The sequence below is a fragment of the Emys orbicularis genome, chromosome 23, assembly GCF_028017835.1.
Source record: "Emys orbicularis isolate rEmyOrb1 chromosome 23, rEmyOrb1.hap1, whole genome shotgun sequence".
Lineage (NCBI taxonomy): Eukaryota > Metazoa > Chordata > Testudines > Emydidae > Emys > Emys orbicularis.
In genome coordinates, this window is record NC_088705.1 from 7,901,345 (window position 1) to 7,921,054 (window position 19,710).

Consider the following 19,710-nt stretch of genomic DNA (forward strand, 5'->3'; position numbering starts at 1 on the left):
AGGAGCATGCTGCATCCCCACAAGAGATGGAAGAGCTGGCCACGGCCTTGCCATTCAGCATGGAGGAGCTTGCTGCATCATCTGGCCTGGAGGAGCCCATTGCCTCTGGCCAGGCACCCGGAGCATCATGTGCCTCAGAGCACAGCACACAGATGCTTCCTGCAGCTGTGTTGGGAATGGAAGACCCCCCTCCTCTCTCACACCTCCTAGCAAAAGAACTATCTTCTACAGCATCTGGAGTGAAAGCGTTGACTATCACAATGGCTGACACAGAAGGGTCTCCTATCACAGTTCTTGTGGCGGAAAGGGCTCCTGCTGTAACAGATGGATTAGTTCCAGATAATGAGGTATTTGTTACTCAGTTACTTACTCGGGGTGTGTCAGACAGGAAATCCCTTCGTTTCTGGGGGTGGGGAGAGGAAGTCCTGACTCCTACCTAGCTGACAGTTTGCTCACACTTTTTGTGAGGTACAAACTGCACTAATTGTCCCCTCTGTCATATCAGTTTTCTGTATTGTAAACCTTGAGGTAGGTCTTTTCCCAATTAAAAAGAGTTCAATTTTGTAGGCCAATGCTTTGGGGGTGGTAAATATGTATTTTTGCAAGCATGGGAGGTAAAATATGACAATTGTTAGATTATGAAAATTCTTTCCCTAAACTTTTCTAGTGACGTACTTATTCAAATACATGCTGCTTACTCAAAAGTAAATTAGAGATTGCTACGGGAAGATTTTTCTTGCTGGAGTAGATCCACCATTTCAAATACAAAATGCTGTTACTAAAGAGAATCTGTAAAGCAAATTGAGTGAACACAATGCATACATGCTATACAATAACCACTCATTTAAGGTTTTCTTAAATGAGAAAGAGGGGCAAAGATGTTCTGAAAGATCAGGAGAAAAATAAGTGTAATTCTTTTCAGTATTTTACTAACAACATGTGTATTAAGAAAATTTGAAAAGTGCTATAAAGAGTATCAGTTGTTTTTTTTTTAAATGCATGGTATTTCCATATCTGATCCCTAATTGATCAGCCATTTAGGTTAGAAGAACAGTCATTGGGAAGACATTACCAGTTGCCCAGCACATAAACCTGCTTCAGTGGCAATTACTCATCCTTTGCGCTATGCCACCCATTTAAAAATCCCACAGCTACCTCAGCATCAGAGAACTGCTTTGAAATGGAGGGGAACACAAGGAGAGAGCAATCAGTTTATACTGAGTTTTTGCTTAAAGTGCAGCCTTCACTACCAAACCAAGTTCCAGTCAGTAAATTAGGAAAGAAAAAGAGACATCAAGGTACTGACTTCATGTGGCTATTATCTGGGATTTACTGCTTCAGTTTCATTGTTGCCTCTCTATTGGGACTGTATTTTATATTAAATGTTTCTAGTTATTAACCCTTTGGAACCAGTGATGCCTCGACCCATTGATAGGTTTAGGTTTGCATCAGGAAAATGCCTTGTAACTTGAGTGTCTTAATATTAACCAGCTGAGTTACGTCTAACGTACCAGGAGCATGAAGCAAAAATGTACTTCCAATGTTGCAACACATATCCTCATACATTCCCTCTGAAATATTTGTTCCAACGGAGTGCTGGCACTTCTACAGAAAATCACCAAATGATGGCTGTATTGTGTTCAGCAATAAAAGGGTTAAGAAGTGGAGTGAGATCACAGGATGCAGTCATCCATGATAGGAACAAAGTAGAATTTAAAGAGAGTCATTGGAAAGTGGTTCTCAAAATGAGAGGGAGGTACCCGAACAGATCCAGTGCCTTTAGTCGAGAACGTCAGTCCATGCAGTTCACCAAATACAGCTTTTCAGAAACCTCACTCATCATGTTTTTCTATGTAAAAGATAGATTGCACATTAAATATTTGTTTCAAATTTGAGTCCCAGTGAAGGTTAATGAATTAAAACATTGGAGTCTTGTCTATGCATATTGGCTTTGAAGAATAAATGTGTTAGAAGTATTCGCTCTTAATGCGATTATGCATGTGATTGCGTTTTAAATGATCCTCGTGAAATGGGCTTTGGTTTCTGGATTGTGCGTACGTACCTTGCAGTTATTCATTGTTGGGGGTCAGCGGGTGAGCATTTGGATCCTGCAAAAAAAAATTTTTTTTAAGCTTCTAGTTTTTGTTGTTTTTTTTAAAGTCCAGTTTTATATTTAAGGCTTAGTTCAGAGTACACTGGAAGAGGCACTCTGCTCCAGTCAAATGTTTGCATGCCTGACTTATCAGTCTGGTCCTTTTATGTGTTTGGCTGCCTTAAGCAGCCAACTCCATATAAGAGCAGTAACAGAAGTGTTTGGAGAATTAGCTATTTCATGTCACCATCGCTTCTTATAACCATAGAATAATTCTGCACAAGCATAGAGCTCTGGATTGTGTCTTCCAGCGCTCTTGAGTTAATATTCCTGGCATAGTCCCACTGTGTAGACAAGCTGCTGAACTTCAGTGGGGAGGGAAAGATTTTTCCTTGAAAATGGGACAAAGCATCAGAAGACAGGCTGTCTTTCCCAGGCAGAGTGTTACTGACTTTCATCCCTTCAGAGATAAAGCAGTTGTCTGATACCAGAGACCTTTTTCAAACCTTACTCCAGTGCTCGCTTCTCAGGAGTTTTTGGCACAAGTGGATCTGAAATGAAATGTTTAGACTTTGTCAATTTCCATATCCTTGGTTACATGGGTTTTTTCAAGCATACTTGAAAAAGAAAGAGAAAGGTTGTCTGCATTTATCTCCGGCTCCCTTCCGAGGGAGATGGTTGTGAGTACAGAGAGAGCACAATAAGCTTTCCTGTTCTTCTATTTGTCAGCCTTTGACCTATGATCTGTGCTAGCTAGCAGCCCAAGGCCCTGTATAAACAATGTGTCCATCCCTGTTTTGGATTGTATTCTTCATTATGTGGAAGCAGAGCTGGTTCTACCTCTTGGATTTTGCTCAGAATTTGCTTTTCATGTTCCAGCGTTTCCTGCACAATGTGGCCTTGGTTGGCTGCCTTGTCTCTGAGGCTGAATGACACTATTGTGGAGGATAGGAAATGAATACAGACTGCTAGGGTCTGGCTTGTCATCAGCTAATTACAGGATATTTGAGTCTTTGATAAGGGCACTTACCTCCTCGAAAAACGGGATTTTCCCTGTTGTTTTTCCTCCCAACAGCAAGGTTCCTTCCTTCATTTCCAAAACCCCTTTTTTGGTTGGAATGCTTTCCTCACAGGACTTGCAGACGTGGATTGTGCCAAATACGTGGGATGATCTCAGATAAACAGCTAACACATTAATCTTCCATTGCCTTTCTCTTGTTCCCTTGGTCTTTACAAATGCAGTATGCTTCCCAGTGTCTAAAGTTTCAGTCGTTTGATAAAACTCATCTAGTGTATTGCCCATCCCAATTCAACACTGCCAGGATAAGATTTGCTTTGATTTCTGTTGCTGAGCATCTGACTGGGTCTTGGTGCAAGTCACAGTTCGGCTATCTAGGTGGGGCTTCTGCATGGGTTTTACAGATTTAAAAGCATATATGGCTGCATCTGAGACATAATCTATGCCTGAGACCAATAGATACTTGAAGTGCTCATCATTGGAGATTTTTAAGAGCAGGTTGGACAAACACCTGTCAGGGATGGTCTAGATAATCCTTAGTCCTGCCATGAGTGCAGGGGACTGGACGAGATGACCTCTCGAGGTCCCTTCCAGTCCTATGATTCTATGATTATACTGGATATGGGCAGATGAGAGATTTAAACTAACAAACAAAACTCCTTTAAAAAAATAATAAAAATAACTGCACCAGAAGAAGCAAAATGTTCTGCTTGCTCTTTGGAGAAGGCTGGGAACTGTAGTCTAAAGTGTATAGAATATCAGGGTTGGAAGGGACCTCAGGAGGTCATCTAGTCCAACCCCCTGCTCAAAGCAGGACCAATCCTGCACTAAATCCCCAAATGGCCCCCTCAAGGATTGAACTCTCAACCCTGGGTTTAGCAGGCCAATGCTCAAACCACTGAGCTATCCCTCCCCCTGTTAGCAGATGGGGTGGTGCTGCACAAGAGAACTGAAGGTTGTAAATCAATTCCCCCTTCTTGTTCAGATGTTTCAGAAGGAGCAAGTGGATCCCATTCAGGTAAAACTACAGCAAGTGAACGGACTGGGCCAGGGACTCATCCAGAGCGCAGGAAAAAATTGCGATGTGCAGGGATTGGAACATGACATGGAGGAGATCAACGCCCGCTGGAACACTCTCAACAAAAAGGTAAGCACCGCAGGAGAGGTGAGCCTTCCTTGCTTGATGCAGTAAGACGTTCTCTTCGCTCAGGTGAGTCAGCTGACATAAAGGGAGTCGCATCTATAGTTGAAGCAGAGCCATTGACACTGTAACCGTGCCAAAGACAACGAGCAGTTGCTCTGTTGTCACCTAGTGTAACTTGAGAACACTGCGCCTCTAGTGATGTGTGTCTATGTTCAACGCAGGTGGCACAGAGAATTGCACAGCTACAAGAGGCCCTGTTGCATTGTGGGAAGTTTCAGGATGCTTTGGAGCCACTGCTGAGCTGGTTGGTAGACACAGAGGAGCTCATCTCCAATCAGAAACCTCCCTCTGCTGAATACAAAGTGGTGAAAGCTCAGATCCAAGAACAGAAGGTAAGTGAGCTGGAGATAGTGAACGCTGAACAGTATCCAGGAGGGAAGGATGTAGAGGCCACGAGCACAGTGCGCTGCTAGTAGCCGAACAAGTGTCTCTGCTCCATTTGGATCATTTTTAAAATATAAATAACTGTGATTTCATGTAATTCTACTAGTTTACGGCAACTATTCTGCAGCGATGACTTTCTCATATTCTACCATTATACTGTGTGGGTTCTGGTCTTGTTACCCATACCTGCCATCTTAACCGGCTAATAATGAGTCTTGTATAAAAGACAGGCAGATTGGCTCTACAGCTCCAGTATTATTTTGCTATCCTACTGTCTTGAAATTAGCTGCCTGTTTATTTTTCTTCAACAACAGCACATTTGGTTTTGCTCATGCTGACAACTATTTTATATCCGGATCAAATAGATTTTGTAGTGTATGGTTTCAGTTTTGGAATTTGAACAAAATAAAAACACAGAAAAGAGGGTTGACCAAACACACATTGGTCTTTAGGTAACACAGACAGGTTATGAATAAGACTTGTTAACAGATGGAACGTTCATACATGTTAATAATGGTAAAACAAAGTTTAAAAAAAACCAAGACTTCATCACATATGGTGAGGTTTTTTTTTATAGGAGAGTCGAGCGAACGTTAAAACATAATTTTTACAATTTGGGGAGCAAGTTTCAAGTTCCCCTGTTGAATCAAGTGTTTTGGATTTGTTTGAGGCATTTTTATTGTCTTTTGAGTTTGGGAGGAAAACAAAAATCTTGTTGTTGATTTGCTCAGCTGGGTTTGGATGCAGCCCAGTGTTTATTAATGGTTTTCAAACACAATTAGAGGGTTGGTGTGTTTGGAGGCAGAAGTAGCTCTGCTGACTCGGTTTGGTAACTTTTATTCCTCTTTGTTTTAATGTTTATGCAAAAGCTGCTCCAGCGGCTCTTGGATGATCGCAAGGCCACTGTCGAGATGATTCAGGCAGAGGGCGGAAGGATAGCGCAGTCGGCCGAGCCAACGGACCGAGAGAAGATTGTTTGCCAGCTGGAGAGTCTTGAAAATAGATGGGCAGGACTGCTTGGCAAGGCAGCAGCCAGGTAAGGAAGAGACGTGGGAAGGAAGTGACTTCATTTTCTCTCAGCTTTGAAAGCGGAGAAATTCCTCTGTGCCCAGCAGGAAACATGTTCTTTGCACCAATGTATCTGGTTGAATATGCTGCCTGTTTAAGGGTGAGAACAAGCAATAAACATATTGTCACTGGAAAACTTCTGAATTTCTTTTCTGCTCTAGACTAGATGATCACAGTGGTTCCTTCCACCCTTAGAATCTGTGATTTTGCTGGGATATCCTCCTTCCTTGTAAAGCCATGTAATAGGCCCAGACTTTGGCTTATACTGTTTACCAGTCTTGCAATGATCTGTTTCATCATCTTATTGGCAAAGTGTAGTGGCAATTTCTCCCATGTCCATTAATGATCAGTATTTTGGAGTTGTTTACAGAGTTCACTGCCCTGTGTACTTTAGACAAAGACCAGTTTATTATTGTTTAAGTTTGTATTACACTGTACACTTACAAGCTGCTTTCTGACTGACGGAAGCATTTGTGCGTGTGTTTTTTAAACTGTTTTCAGTATGCGTTGGTTGGCCATCCAGCAGTCAGTTAATCAGATCTTTAGAATAGTTCTTGCTAGTACAGCACTTTGGGTTTGCAGCCAGTGTTAATCCACTGGACACTGTTGTGGGCTGTTTGTAATCATCAGATAGCGACACTTGGGAAGTTCAGTGAGATTCCTTTACTGGAATATCCTGGAAACAGCAAGTGTCAACGAGAAAACACGCGAAACTAAAATGTGCGTTGGGAGGGTGAAACAGATGGCACAGTTTTATAATGCTGTGGAGATGCTTAGATGAAATTAATTCTCTTCACAGTGTGGGTTTATTTTTATTCCTCCTAGTTTGACTTTCAGCTTCAGCTCCAGAGTACTGTTTGCACCTTTCTGCTGCATGAATCTCATTTACAAGATGCAGTTTGCTGCATGGTCTAGTTCGTATAATGATGTGTCGAGCCACCCACAAGGGCCAACCTCAGTTTACCGTATTTGAAATTCCAGCTGAATCAATGGGCCGCGGTCTCAAGGACTGTCAATCTGGAACCTTTCACCAGCACCTAATGGTCCTTACAAACCTGACATTCAAGGATTTTAGCAATGCCCCTTATCATTTCGGGAGATTTCTATGACAGTGCTGTTGATGGCAGAAAATCTAACAGTGTAGAACAGAAGCCTTTTTTATTGACTTCCGTGGGAGTTGCCTTGGACCCTTACACAACATCTGTGAAAAGGGCATTGTTCTGCAGTTGCTAGGGAACGTGTGTGTTTGCATTTCCTGTTTGCCTGACTAGATGTTAAACACCTCTCTTCAGTCCAGGTGTCTCTTCCTTTTTTCTATCGCTTTGTTTAAAGGCATTTGCACTCAGACCTCTAGCCACTGCAGCATGTTAAAAGCTTCATAGTGCAATACAATCTTTATGGTTAAGGTGGCACTCAAACATTCAGTTGCTTAACTGTCCTGATTTAAAAAAAAAAAAAAAGACCTAACGCCTAATTAGTAGCTTTGTTGTTATCATGCTGTAGGCAAAAACAACTGGAAGATATCCTGATTCTGGCTAAACAATTCCATGAGACCACAGAGCCTATTTCAGACTGGCTATCTTTGACGGAGAAGAAACTGGCAAATTCTGAGCCCATTGGTACTCAGACAGCTAAAATCCAGCAGCAGATCACCCGTCACAAGGTAGGAAATGGTCCCCAAGCAAACACAGAACTGTTGATGGAAGACGTCGGCCATTGTTACACATAGAAGTGCAGAAAGCTGTCTGCATGGTGATGGGGACAGCTATCACAGGCTTTTGAAATAGAGAACGTGAGAAATCACAACATGGGTGGCCCATTGTTTGCTTCTGGCCATAATGTAGCCATGTAACTGTTGTGTCTTTTGCTCTTTGCAACCAACTTAAACCTTTTATTTGTTATAGTTTGTGCCCTTCTTGGTGGGTTATGTCTTTACTTTGTTTGATCATGAATTAATTTCATTCTTTTAGTTTTTTTTTTCTCTGTTTTATTCCATTTTCAATCATTTGTTTCTGTTGTCCATTTTGTCACCCTGGATTTTCAGGCACTAGCGGAAGACATAGAGAGTCGCGCGACTGACGTGAATCAGGCAGTCAGTCTCGGGCAGTCTCTCACCTCCCTGAGTTGCATAGCTGAACAGGGCTTGCTGGCAGAGAAGCTAGACTCGCTGCGGGCCCGGTACAGCGAGGTTCAAGATCGGTGCTGCCGGAAGGCAGCCCTGCTTGATCAGGCGTTGTCCAACGCTAGGCTCTTTGGGGAGGATGAGGTGGAAGTGCTCAACTGGCTGGCCGAGGTTGAGGACAAGCTCAGCTTGGTATTCGTGAAGGATTATAAACGGGACGTCCTGCAAAAGCAGCATGCTGACCAGCTGGTATTGCCATTTTCCGTTTTTTCATATTTGTTTGTTTGTTTGTTTAGCAACTGTTTTGATCCATTTTTATTTCTGTTTGACTTTAATTTTAACCAACATCAAAACAGGCCTCTCTTTTCTCAGGTTGGAGAAAATAAACGTATTTCATTTATTAAAAACAACTCTCCTCCCCCCAAATCCCTCCCACCCACCCCCCAGAAAAGGTGTCCTGGTGTCCCATAGACCGTAAATTATTCAGATGCTTTGCATCCAACTCCTGGACTAAGTAAACCAGACCAGCCAGGATTTTTCTTTAGAGCTTCCAGTCTTTCTCGCTGGAATGAGTGAATTTAAAGAGCCAGGGAATGTGCCGTATTCCAGCACTGAACACCTTTTCTGAGAGGCAAGGTCCGTTTCCACTCATACATAGGCGCTGTAGTGTAGACATAGGCCATGTCAGCACAGCCCTCCAGTGTGGATGCAGCATATGCCGATAGGGTTTTGTCTGTCAGGGTAGGAACACCATCTCCCCGGATTACATTACCTCTGCTGACGGAAGCACTCACCTGTCGGCATAGCTGCGTCTCCACTAGGGGGTTTGTCAGGCAGTCTATGTTGCTGGGGGGGTGTGTGGTTTTTTCACACTCCTGACCAACATACCTAGGCCAGTATAAGTTTTTAAGCATACACCAGTCTTTGCCAGCTGCTCACTCACCACACTGAACACAGCTCTCAGTGATTTCAGCTGCTAGAGGGCAAGCCTCACTGCTAGGGCACACTGGACAGTCTCTTGCAATAGAAACACTGTCCCACAGGTATCAGTGATTTCAGCTCTGCAGCCTGTAACAAGACTCTCAATTGAGTCTAAATTAGCTCGTTTATTATGCATTGGTTAATTTCTAAGACAAGAGTGGATTCTTCCTTAATACAGATCCAAAGGCAGAGGGTGGTAAAGAACTGTGCTTAGCACTGAGTTACAAGACCTTAAGCCTGGCAGGGAAGTGTAGTGGTGGGGGAACAGGAAGGACATGCCACATACCTGGTTCCGATCCCTGGGGAATACAGAGAGAAAGTTATGCATCCCCTGGGGTCCTTCTCCTGCACTTGGTCGCCTGCCCAGCTGAAGGGCCTCCTTCATGGAGATGGTAACTGCTGTTGGTTCTTTCCATTCAGGCCCTGAACGAGGAGATCGTGAACAGAAAGAAGAACGTGGACCAAGCCATTAAAAACGGGCAAGCGCTTCTGAAACAAACCACAGGTATTGGAAGAGATGAACAGACTGCAAGGCCTGGTCTGATAAAGGCACTTCCCCTCAGCCAAGCTTTGGGCTAGCTGAGAAGCCTGGTTGTTGTTGATTGCAATAAATTGTGCAGAGTAGGCTGTTGATCTTGGCTACTCTTAAGATGCTGCAGAGCCGGATGATGTTCCACACACATTCATTCTGCGCAGTAGACTATGAGTTAGTATTTAATATGTTTATTATGGTGGTGCCTAAGGGTCAACCCGCAGTGCTAGGCACAGTACAAACACAGAGCAGTAGACGTGCCCTCCCCTTAAACATGCTGACGGCGGTCAAGCAGAAGTTCCCAAAGAGAGGTCTGTGTGGTTCACTTTTTGGTGATCTCCACAGACCTGGCTTGCAACCCAGCACAGGCTCTACTCCTTCTTTCCAGCTGCTAAATCACATTAAAAGAGGCTAAAAATACACCAAGCACTTTCCTAATATTACTTTCCATGTAAGCAATTGCTGCAGTTGCCATGTGGATGTCAGCCGTTCGTGAGTGGGAGGAGAGGTGGTGCTCAAGGGAGTCTGTTTACTAAGAGGTAGTCTGCATTATGAACAAATGTTCTAGAAAAGTTGATATAACAAAAACCAGCTCCTTGGTTTCCTGTCCTCTCAGAAATGGCTCCCTTTTTCTCAGAGGTGTCGCACGTTAGTCAAGAACAAAGCACTGGTAACTTCAGGGTTTTATTGGAACCTCAAGCAAAAACGACTTCGTTGCCGGTTTCGTTTCCATGGTGGGAAGAAGGAGGAATTTTCCCTGGCTGGAAGGAAAATATCAGTTGCAAAAGTAGCTCCATGGTTGTGAAAACGGCTTCTTGCTGGCATTGACTTGACAAAAAGGGATTCTGAAAGTAGCCATTTAAATCAGAAAGCAGGAAAACAGGCTGCTTTAAAAGAAAACCAACCTTGGACATGCATAACTAACTGTGTCTCCATCTCGCAGGGGAAGAGGTGTTGCTAATCCAGGAGAAACTGGATGGCATCAAGACTCGTTACTCGGACATCACAGCCACCAGCTCTAAGGCTCTCAGGACATTAGAGCAGGCTCGGCAGCTGGCCACCAAGTTCCAGTCTACACATGAGGAACTGACCAGCTGGATGAGTGAGGTGGAGGAGGAGCTGCTGTCCAGTGGGGGGCAGTCACCTGCTGGAGAACAGATACCCCAATTCCAGCAGAGGCAGAAGGTTAGAACTTTTGAAATACTGAGCTCAGTGGCAAAAGCTGGGGTGGATCTTTACAAGGGAATGCACCAGAGCCAATGAGCTGCGGGAGCTTGCGCACTGCATTGAGAGTGAACTGCAGAGGGTACAGTGGAGAGTATAGGAGAGAATTTGCTCTTAAAGCGGAATGCCAAGAAGCGGGGGATAACGGAAGGGAAAATATCCATTTGGTCCATGACGAGGCCTCTTCGCACCACGGTAATGCAAATAATAGCAACAATATTTCACGTTAAGAAGCAAATGAGGCACCGTCCTTTTTCGGCTTATGGGAGGTTGCAACTCAGAAATCTCAAAGCTCATTTAAAGAGTAAAAATATATTAATAAAGCAGAAGGTAACATGGTGCCTGTAATCTCCTCACTTCTAGCCTCTCTAGCACCCACATCGACCCCTCCCCTCCATACAAAATATAGATGTCAAGTTCATCTTCCCTGCCCTCACTTTGACCCCATTGCTCCCCGTTTGAATCCTTCTTATTGACTGACTCCCCAGTTTTCACCCCATCAAATTCAAGCTACTAGTCCTTGCCTTCAATGCCCTTCACAGCTGCCCCTCCCTGCTCATCCACTCTTGTCTCTTCTCATGTTATCCTTGCCAGTTTCCCCCACGGATGCCAGCTTTCAGCTGGAAAAGCCTTTTCAAATTACTTGGACCCATCAAGATGTGCACCTAGCTATTGCATGTATCTGCCTTCGTACGAATGCTGCCTTATCCTCCTTTCCCCTGTGGGTTCAAACAGTACCTGGCAAACGGGGCATTCCTGCTAAACGATAACCGTTACTCATATGCTGGTGAACAGCTCCGTTGGGGATCTTGTACCGGTGAAAAGAATGAAGGGAACTTGGCCGCAGGACCATTAACGATTCAGATGCAGGAACGGCCTCTTGCCAACAATGTATCGAGGATGTTAACTGAGATGTACTGTATATGTCTTCCTCAGGAGCTTAAGAAGGAGGTTATGGAGCACAGGCTTGTTCTGGATACTATCAATGAGGTGAGCCGCGCCCTCTTGGAACTGGTGCCCTGGCGAGCCCGCGAAGGGCTGGACAAACTCGTGTCGGATACCAACGAGCAGTACAAGATGGTCAGTGACACTATCCGGCAGAGAGTGGACGAAATAGATGCTGCTATACAAAGGTCACAACAGGTAACCTTATAATCTCTTGTGCCTCGCTCAGGAGAGGGTTTGGCAGGGACTGCGTGCCAGCTGATTCACCGCTGCTTCCCTCTAAGCAGCCGCATAACTATAGCTTTAGACATGAGAATCGCATGGTGGGGAAGCACCAACTAATGCTGAGAAATGAACTGATTCGGGAATTTGTGTGATAGAATTGGGGATCGAGTCTAGCTGGTTTCTGAACAGTCTGACTTTATAATGGTTTTGGTGATAGTTCGGTGCCTCTTAGAGAAGTTCTGTATTAACTCAGTGCTCCTTGCTTTTGGGTTACGGCACTAGTGGATTGGGTCTAAAACTGGTGACAGGTGAACTCTCAGGCCCAGAAATGTAATCCATAATTCTGACAGCCCGTGGATTTATTCCAGAATAAGAATCTTCCTAAAACCTTATTCTTTGGGGATTGAGGAGGATAGTGAATAGCTAAACCTTTCACCAAAAGCTTTGAGCACAGGTAGCACAAGCAGAACTCATCCAAACAAAATTGTGGTGTGAAAGAGCGGTCTCTTTCCCTGTGGACAGAAAGGGCATTTAAGGGGCTTGCTTTATTATACTCTGTAGCTCTAAACTTGCTAGTTGCAATGCTGCTCTGTGCTTTAAAACCTGCTGAAGAAGCCAGTACCCTCTTCCAGGCAATGATGTATTAATCATGTCAACTGATGGCAGCTATTAGTCAACACCCAGCGTGTAATGGACTACGCTGACCAACATATTGGACCATGGTTAGCGAAGTTGAGAATGTACGCTTTAAATCCCATGAGTATTCAGATACATGTGTCTGTTTAGCTCTTTCCACTGCTGGCCTGTTTCATAGGAGTCCTGCGTATACAACCTAGGGCTGTTTTTATTTCTCTTGCAGAAAAGGGTACTGTCTCTGTAAATGTTTGCTAAAAGAGGGGGAAATGTAGCTTGTCGCACCGTGTAAAAAAGAGTGTGTTCTCTGTTGGGGTCTCCACAGAGCCAAAGCCGATAGCTGTTGAAAGGGATGGCGTCCCTTTAGGACAGCTATCTGCTGCTGCATAGGTAGGCTTGGAAGGATTAGATTTTTATTGGTAAATGTCAGGAAACTTCCATTTCACCCTACGCACAAACTGATGAAGAATATTTCCATCCATGAGCATCAAAATTTAAGATAAGCAAAGGAAGAAAAATTCTGCTTGGGAATTTATCAGAGGTAGATTTAAGGCTGTTTACTTCGTCTGTATTTGACGTTGACAGTTTGTGTTTTAAGTTTTAAATCCTTCACTTTATACATCTCAACGTCTACGGTCATTAAATGATTATTGCCTGACCCTTTCCCCATAATTGCTTAAAAATAAACATGGATGTTATCCCTCAAAATTATTAAAAAAGTGAATTCTGCTAACCCTATTCGTAGGCGCATCTCTGTGGAAATGTTGCCTCCGGATTGTTGAGCAATTATTGCCCATTACTCAGAGTAGAACTACAATCGTTTTCAATTTTGGGGGGGGGGGGGGGGGGGGGAGGCTTCTTTAAAAAAACAAAAAAACAAAAACAAAACCCTGGTAATTTTCCTCAAATCAAATGTGGAATAAGACCTGCCGGTGTGTGTTGGCGTTAAGGTTATGTTGTTTTTCCGTGTTTTTCTTTGTTCGTATGTGACTGCATCTCATTGGCTGGCTGTATCTTCCTTGGGGTTGCTTTGTCCTTGGCTATGTGTAGCACCAGGCCTGCTGGGTCTGTGCCTATCACCTTTGCACGTTGCTGTGCATTTCCCTTGTTCCAGTTGTGAGTCCACATTGCTGTCTGTAGTATGGAGATATGTATCTATGAGACCATTGTCCATGTGTGTATCGCTGTGTGTGTGTCGCGGTTGCTGGTGTGTTGGTTTGTGCATCTGTGTCAATGCTGTCCTTGCTCTGTGTGTGTCGCTAACTTGTTGCGCTCGGTCTCCTCTCCCTATTCGCTAGTATGAGCAAGCCGCTGATGCAGAATTAGCCTGGGTTGCTGAGACCAAACGGAAATTGATGGCACTTGGTCCAATTCGTCTGGAGCAAGACCAGACAACAGCCCAGCTGCAGGTCCAAAAGGTACGTGCAATATGCATGCACTACTTTTGCTTGTTGGGTGAAAGGATGGGCAAGACCTTACTTGTTGTCTGGAGCAGCAGGGAGAAGAAAATTGCTCCTTGAATAGAGGTGATGAGTGAAGTGGAACAGCTAATTGGTATGTCAGGTGATATTAATTCATTTGCCTGGAGTAGGGCAAATCATTGATCGTGTAGGAGAGGAAGGTGGTAATTTATTAGCTCAGATTGAGCTGGGGGTGGCTGAGATGAGCTAGAGTAGGACAGGTAAAGCTCAATCATGGGGTGAGTCATTGGGGTGAAGGGATGGAGAGTTTATTGGTTAGGGCATAGCACGATCTTTCTCTAGGGAGGCACGTTACTTTTATAGAGCTGAGACTCGACCTATCCAGAGAACATCAATTCAGCTGGGTTTTTAAGTCATAGAGACACTGAGGTGGTGAATTAAGAATGATCCCTCCAGGACAAGATATGCCTGAATTTTCGAGATACCACAAGAGCTGCATGTTTAAAACGTGGCTGAATTAGACAAACAACTCTTCATATAAAGGTATCTAGCCCTCTAACTGCGGGCCTGCCAGCACTCCAGCTCCACTTCAGGCTAATTTTCAGTTGTTTAGACATCCATGTTTTTAGATGTCTTAGAAGCTATGATATTCCACACATTTTCTTCACTGCTTTATTAGATTCCCTTGTCACCCACCTGAAATCATAGCTCTAATTAGTCTGGGTAGGTGTATGTAGCCCAGTTTCCTTCCACTGTTTTGCTAGCAAACATTTTCTCACCTTAACATGGAACAGGTTTTTTCCTTTTGCACGTTCTCGGATCTAGCTTAGCCTCCGGGAGTGACTTCCTGTGAAACAGTGATGTTCGGCGTCCAGATGCTATTGCGTTAATAGCAGTTATTACTGGATTTGATACCATGTATTGTAAATTTTACATGGTCAGTCTGGTGCCAGCTCACACCCCTGAGCTGTGAGTTCAGAGTGTTTAGACATCTTAGTAACCACTTGGTTTTGGGTGCCCAGCATTAAAAATCATGGTTAGATCATGGTGGCTTCTAAGTTTCTGTCAACACACAAGTCAATTTGAGGGTTCTAGCATAGACCTAACCACCTGGGCAGTCTGTCTGAATGTTGTGAAAAACTGCAAAGTTAATGCCATTAAAGAAGAGTGAACTTCGAATAATGAGGCTACCTGTCAATATTTTAGATCTGCATATCACTGACTTCCCTTCAGTGGAAAATCATCTTTGGTGGCCATAATTGGGGCAAAAACATACTGGATTTTGTATCGTTGGTAAGAGCTGGCCACTACAACACAATTGAGGTCAAACAAAGATTGCAAAGGAAAAAAGACTTGATTGATAAATAAGCTAATAACAGCTGCCTCAGGTGTAGCTTTAAATAAAGAGTTTAGTATCCTTTCCCGGACTTGACAGCAATAACAATAGAAAGTCTCATCGGCTTTTGCAAAAAAAAAAAAAAAAAGGAAAGAAAAAATAATTAGTGTTGTCATAAAGAGAGGAAGTGAACTGTCACATGTGACGTTACATCGAGCTAAACTTGGCTTTTAGCTATTGTGGGTCTATTGTTAATCATGTGGCCCCTTGGAATATAAATGATAGTTGTACGACAGCACCTTTCATCAACAGTCTTGTCTCAAAGTGCTTTAAATGTATGAAATGTAATTCAGCCTCACAACACCCTTGTGAAGTGGGTCAGTAGTAGGAGGGGTGAAAACATTATCTAGTATTTCACTGCAGGTGGGGAAACTGAGGGACAGATCTGGGGAAGTGACTTGCCTAAAGTCACACAGCAAATTAGTGGCAGAACTTGGAATCACAGGCACCAACTTTTTTCTGCGCCGGCGGGTGCTTGTGCCCCCGGCCCCGCCCCAACTCCACCCCTCCCCCAAAGTCTCCGCCCCTCCCTGCCCCTATTGGACCCCTCCCCAAATCCCTGCCCCGGCCCCGCCTCCTCCCCCAAGCATGCCACGTTCCCCCTCGTCCCCCCTCCCTCCCAGGCTTGCCAATTTGTGGCGCAAGCGCTGGGAGGGAGGGGGGAGAAGCAGGACGCGGCAGTGCACTCAGGGCAGGGGGAGGAGGCGGAGGTGGGCGGGGGAGGGGCGGAGCTGCCAGTGGGTGCAGAGCACCCACCAATTTTTCCCCATGGGTGCTCCAGCCCCGGAGCACCCACGGAGTTGGCGCCTATGCTTGGAATAGTTCCCTGACTCTTCTGTAGGGTGCAAAGGTTGGTCTATTGCTACTGGTTCTGTCGCCATCTTGGAGTTTCTGTGTAAGGAGTGAGGCACTGCTGGGTTCATGCACAGTAAAAATGAACTTGCTGTGTGAGCTGCTCCAAGTCTGAACCAGTCTCTAATTTCCACTGGCTTTTCCCAGGCTTCTGAAAGAGATGTTAATTTATTAAGAGTGAAATTCCAAAACACAGTTGAGAAGACAACGCAGTAATCTGCAGGTGAAGTCAGATTACGAGGATGTCACAGGATATTTGATTGAGTGTTTACAGTCTCTGATTTACTGGACCACCTGGTGGTCATTTTCACCAGTCATCTCACCACTTTGGGAGAGTTTCTGAAATCCATTCCCCCCAGTACAAGCACTGTGGGAAGACAAGAAGTTTTGTGGCTTGAAGATAATTCTGATTTTTCTCATTCTGAACGTTTCCTTCCTACAGGCTTTCTCCATAGACATCATTCGACACAAAGACTCTATGGATGAGCTGTTCAGCCAGCGTAATGAGATCTTTGGCACATGTGGAGAAGAACAGAAAGCTTTGCTACAGGTATATCCATGTCTTTGGTACATGTAGACCTCATGAGAGAGAGTCTTACACAGCAGTAATCCTGGCAAGTAATGGATTCAGTACAGGAGGGAGAAAAGCAGCATGCACATTTCCTACATCCATCTATTTCCTTGTATCTTTCTCCTTGATTTAAAATTATTCCATCTCTAATCATGCCAATCAATAATACCCATGGGAGTCGCTTCCCATTTATTAACTTTTTAGTTTTGTTGCAGTGTTTATAAGGGGAAAGTTGTAGGGATCTCAGATACCATTTTGGTTGGCGTTACAGCGTGCAGTCGTGGGACTCCGCTGTTTCCGTTCACAGCATGCGGCTGGCTCGTTTTCTCTGCCCTTGCATTCGTCACCAACTCCACACCCTCCTCCTGTTCCCTCTAGGAGAAAACGGAATCGCTTGTGAAGCAGTATGATGCTGTTAGCCAACTCAACTCAGAGCGCTACGCGTGCTTAGAGCGTGCACAGGTCTTAGTGAACCAGTTCTGGGAGACGTATGAAGAGCTCAACCCGTGGATTGAAGAAACACAGGCACTTATAGCACAGTTACCCCCTCCAGCTATTGATCATGAGCAGCTCAAACAGCAGCAAGAGGATATGAGGGTAAGGAAGAGAGGTTTTTATTTGCATCATTTGCACCAGGTAGAATTGATTCCGCCCTCTGTATAAAATGGAGGCTTCACACTAAAAGGGCCGATGAATAAGGCTAAGATTTTGTGACGGGTATTTTAAGTCCCGGACAGGTCACGGGCAATAACCAAAAATTCACGGAAGCCAGTGGCCTGTCCCTGACTTATTAAAAATAACTATGATGAAATGGGGAAAGAAGAGGGTCCAGCACCCATCGCTGGTGCGAGCTCCAGGGTTCCCCCCACCCACGGTGGCTGAGAGCACGGGGTCCCCCCTGCCGTCGGCAGCAGCTTGGAGCTGTGGGATCTGCCCGTGGTGGCTGGGAGCTGCAGGATCATCTGTGCTGGCTGGGAGCTGCGGGATCCACCTGCGACAGCAGCTGGCAGGGGCACCCCTGCCGGCGGCAGCTGGGAGCTGCAGGGGTTCTCTCTGCCTGCAGTAGCTGGGAGTTGCAGGGAGGCCCCTCCAGTTGACAGCTCCAACTCCACTGCATCGGGGCTGAAGCGAAAATGTCACGGAGGTCTCTGGAAGTCACAGATTCCATGACTTCCATGATCTCCGTAACAAAACCTTAGCCTTATCGATGAGTGTAGTTTGGAGACCAGTAGGTGGCAGGCAGCTATCTAAGCTCTCCAATTTTTGGAGTTTCCACCTGTCTATCACAGTGACATCTGTAGAAATCTAATCCAGATCAGGTATTTGTCACACCCCTAAGAGTTTGTATTTTAAATAGAAATTTTGAATGTAAACCCATGGGAGATTGATCTTCTTTATATTTGTCCTCTGGGTGTAATGATGCCATAGGGTGTGTGTGTGTGTTCTGCTTAAAAGAACAGATGTGCAAAGAAAGAGCAGCTCTTTTATCAGAGTTATCACCTTGGGGGGTGGGAATATCAGCTCCCTTGTGGGGGACGGGTTGGTTTGAAGGTGGGGAAATACTGCTGAGGTCAGTGGGAAAGCCTTCCCGTGGTCCAAGAGATGCCCAGGAAATCGATGGCATGACGTAAATACGCTGTGAATTTGAATGCACATCTATTTTTTCCATCCTGTAGCAACTAAGAGAGTCTATAGCGGAACATAAGCCTCATATTGACAAGCTGCTGAAAATCGGACCGCAGCTGAAGGAGCTCAACCCTGAGGAAGGGGCGATGGTACAGGAGAAATATTTGACCGCCGAGGCCATGTATGCCAGAATTAAAGAGGAGGTGCGCCAGCGAGCGCTAGCACTAGATGAGGCTGTTTCACAATCCACTCAGGTACATTTCTCCTTGCGCACAAAGAAGCCGCAGTTTTGTGTTCGTGTTTATCACAGCTCCCTGGGGACGGTGGGCTCTGAAGTTTACTTCTGTACCATTTCTTATAACTAAAACCCCATTACTGTTCAGATCTGTTCTAGGAAGCCATTTGCTGGCAGGCTGGTGCGTAGTGGGTTGATCTGCATAGTGCTTGCCTGTTCAGGGGCGTCTGGGAAGGCTGGTGCTGATAGATTTGCAAAAGCGGTACAGAAAGAGATTGAATCCTGATGTAAACAGGGTAATAAATGTTTACAGCCTTAATAATGTTCCTCATTAAAAGGGCTTTTTGGCATCTGCCCATGATGGACGGGTCTGGCGAGACTGTGAGTAGCGCTTAGAGAACTGGCTCTTGTTCCTGATAAGCAGGAAACTACTGTATGTATAATGAACAACTACATGGGAGAGTTAATCATCTTCCCTTGTATATAGGCTCTGTGGAGGAGCCCTAAAAGGGAAGAACTATGTGAAAGGAAGGGCAGAGATTGTACAAATTAAAGTGGAGAAAGGATGTGAAGAACTTCTGTTGCATGTAACTGGGATTAGCTTTTGTAGCTATGTTTCACTTCAGCTAATATTTACTGTAGCACAGTTTTGTCGTCACGTCTGGGTTATTTATTCCTGCGTTGTTTAGTCACTTCTCTTGGTTTGCACTTGTATTAACTCCAAGTTTTTCCCCCCCACACACACCTTCCGTCTCATCTCTCACTCACATTGTGGAATGTGTTATCTTTGTGTGTTGCTGCCTGTTCCTGTCTTCCCCACATGGTCCCATTTCATTGTTGTGTTGACCGCGCCCCGCCATTGCAGATCGCAGAGGTAAGCCTCACCACGTTAGCTGTTCGTTTACATTCTCATTCTTCGGGCTAGATGAGTCTTAATTCATTTGATACCCAGATTTCTACTGTATTATATCTCTGTATGCAGTTCAATAGAACCTGCTAGGAACAAACTCAGACACAGTGAAATTCCGTTTCGGTTGGAGAATTAAAGTCCTTAACTCTTTCGTTTTGTTGCAATGTGCAAATTGAAGTTCCACTTTATAGTGAGCTTCTGCTTAGAATTCAAGTGTTCTGTAGGGAAGAAATCATTTTACTATCAAAGGGATCTACGCTGAAGCATATTC

At 44.7% G+C, this 19,710-nt stretch overlaps 1 protein-coding gene across 2 annotated transcripts in view; it reads left to right on the plus strand.

The window, feature by feature from the left end:
• The window catches only part of MACF1 (microtubule actin crosslinking factor 1), a 252,726-nt gene that overhangs the window by 196,820 nt on the left and 36,196 nt on the right, over positions 1-19,710 (plus strand). Inside the window, exons 53-65 of one of the 2 annotated variants that reach the window (XM_065421610.1) lie at positions 4,096-4,257; positions 4,476-4,646; positions 5,568-5,734; positions 7,270-7,429; positions 7,811-8,137; positions 9,290-9,374; positions 10,345-10,586; positions 11,562-11,768; positions 13,727-13,846; positions 16,540-16,647; positions 17,047-17,265; positions 18,345-18,548; positions 19,395-19,403. In XM_065421610.1, the coding sequence (XP_065277682.1) occupies positions 4,096-4,257; positions 4,476-4,646; positions 5,568-5,734; positions 7,270-7,429; positions 7,811-8,137; positions 9,290-9,374; positions 10,345-10,586; positions 11,562-11,768; positions 13,727-13,846; positions 16,540-16,647; positions 17,047-17,265; positions 18,345-18,548; positions 19,395-19,403 (2,181 nt within the window). The remainder of the gene's footprint in view (positions 1-4,095; positions 4,258-4,475; positions 4,647-5,567; positions 5,735-7,269; positions 7,430-7,810; positions 8,138-9,289; positions 9,375-10,344; positions 10,587-11,561; positions 11,769-13,726; positions 13,847-16,539; positions 16,648-17,046; positions 17,266-18,344; positions 18,549-19,394; positions 19,404-19,710) is intronic. The other variant, XM_065421609.1, reaches the window with a different exon arrangement.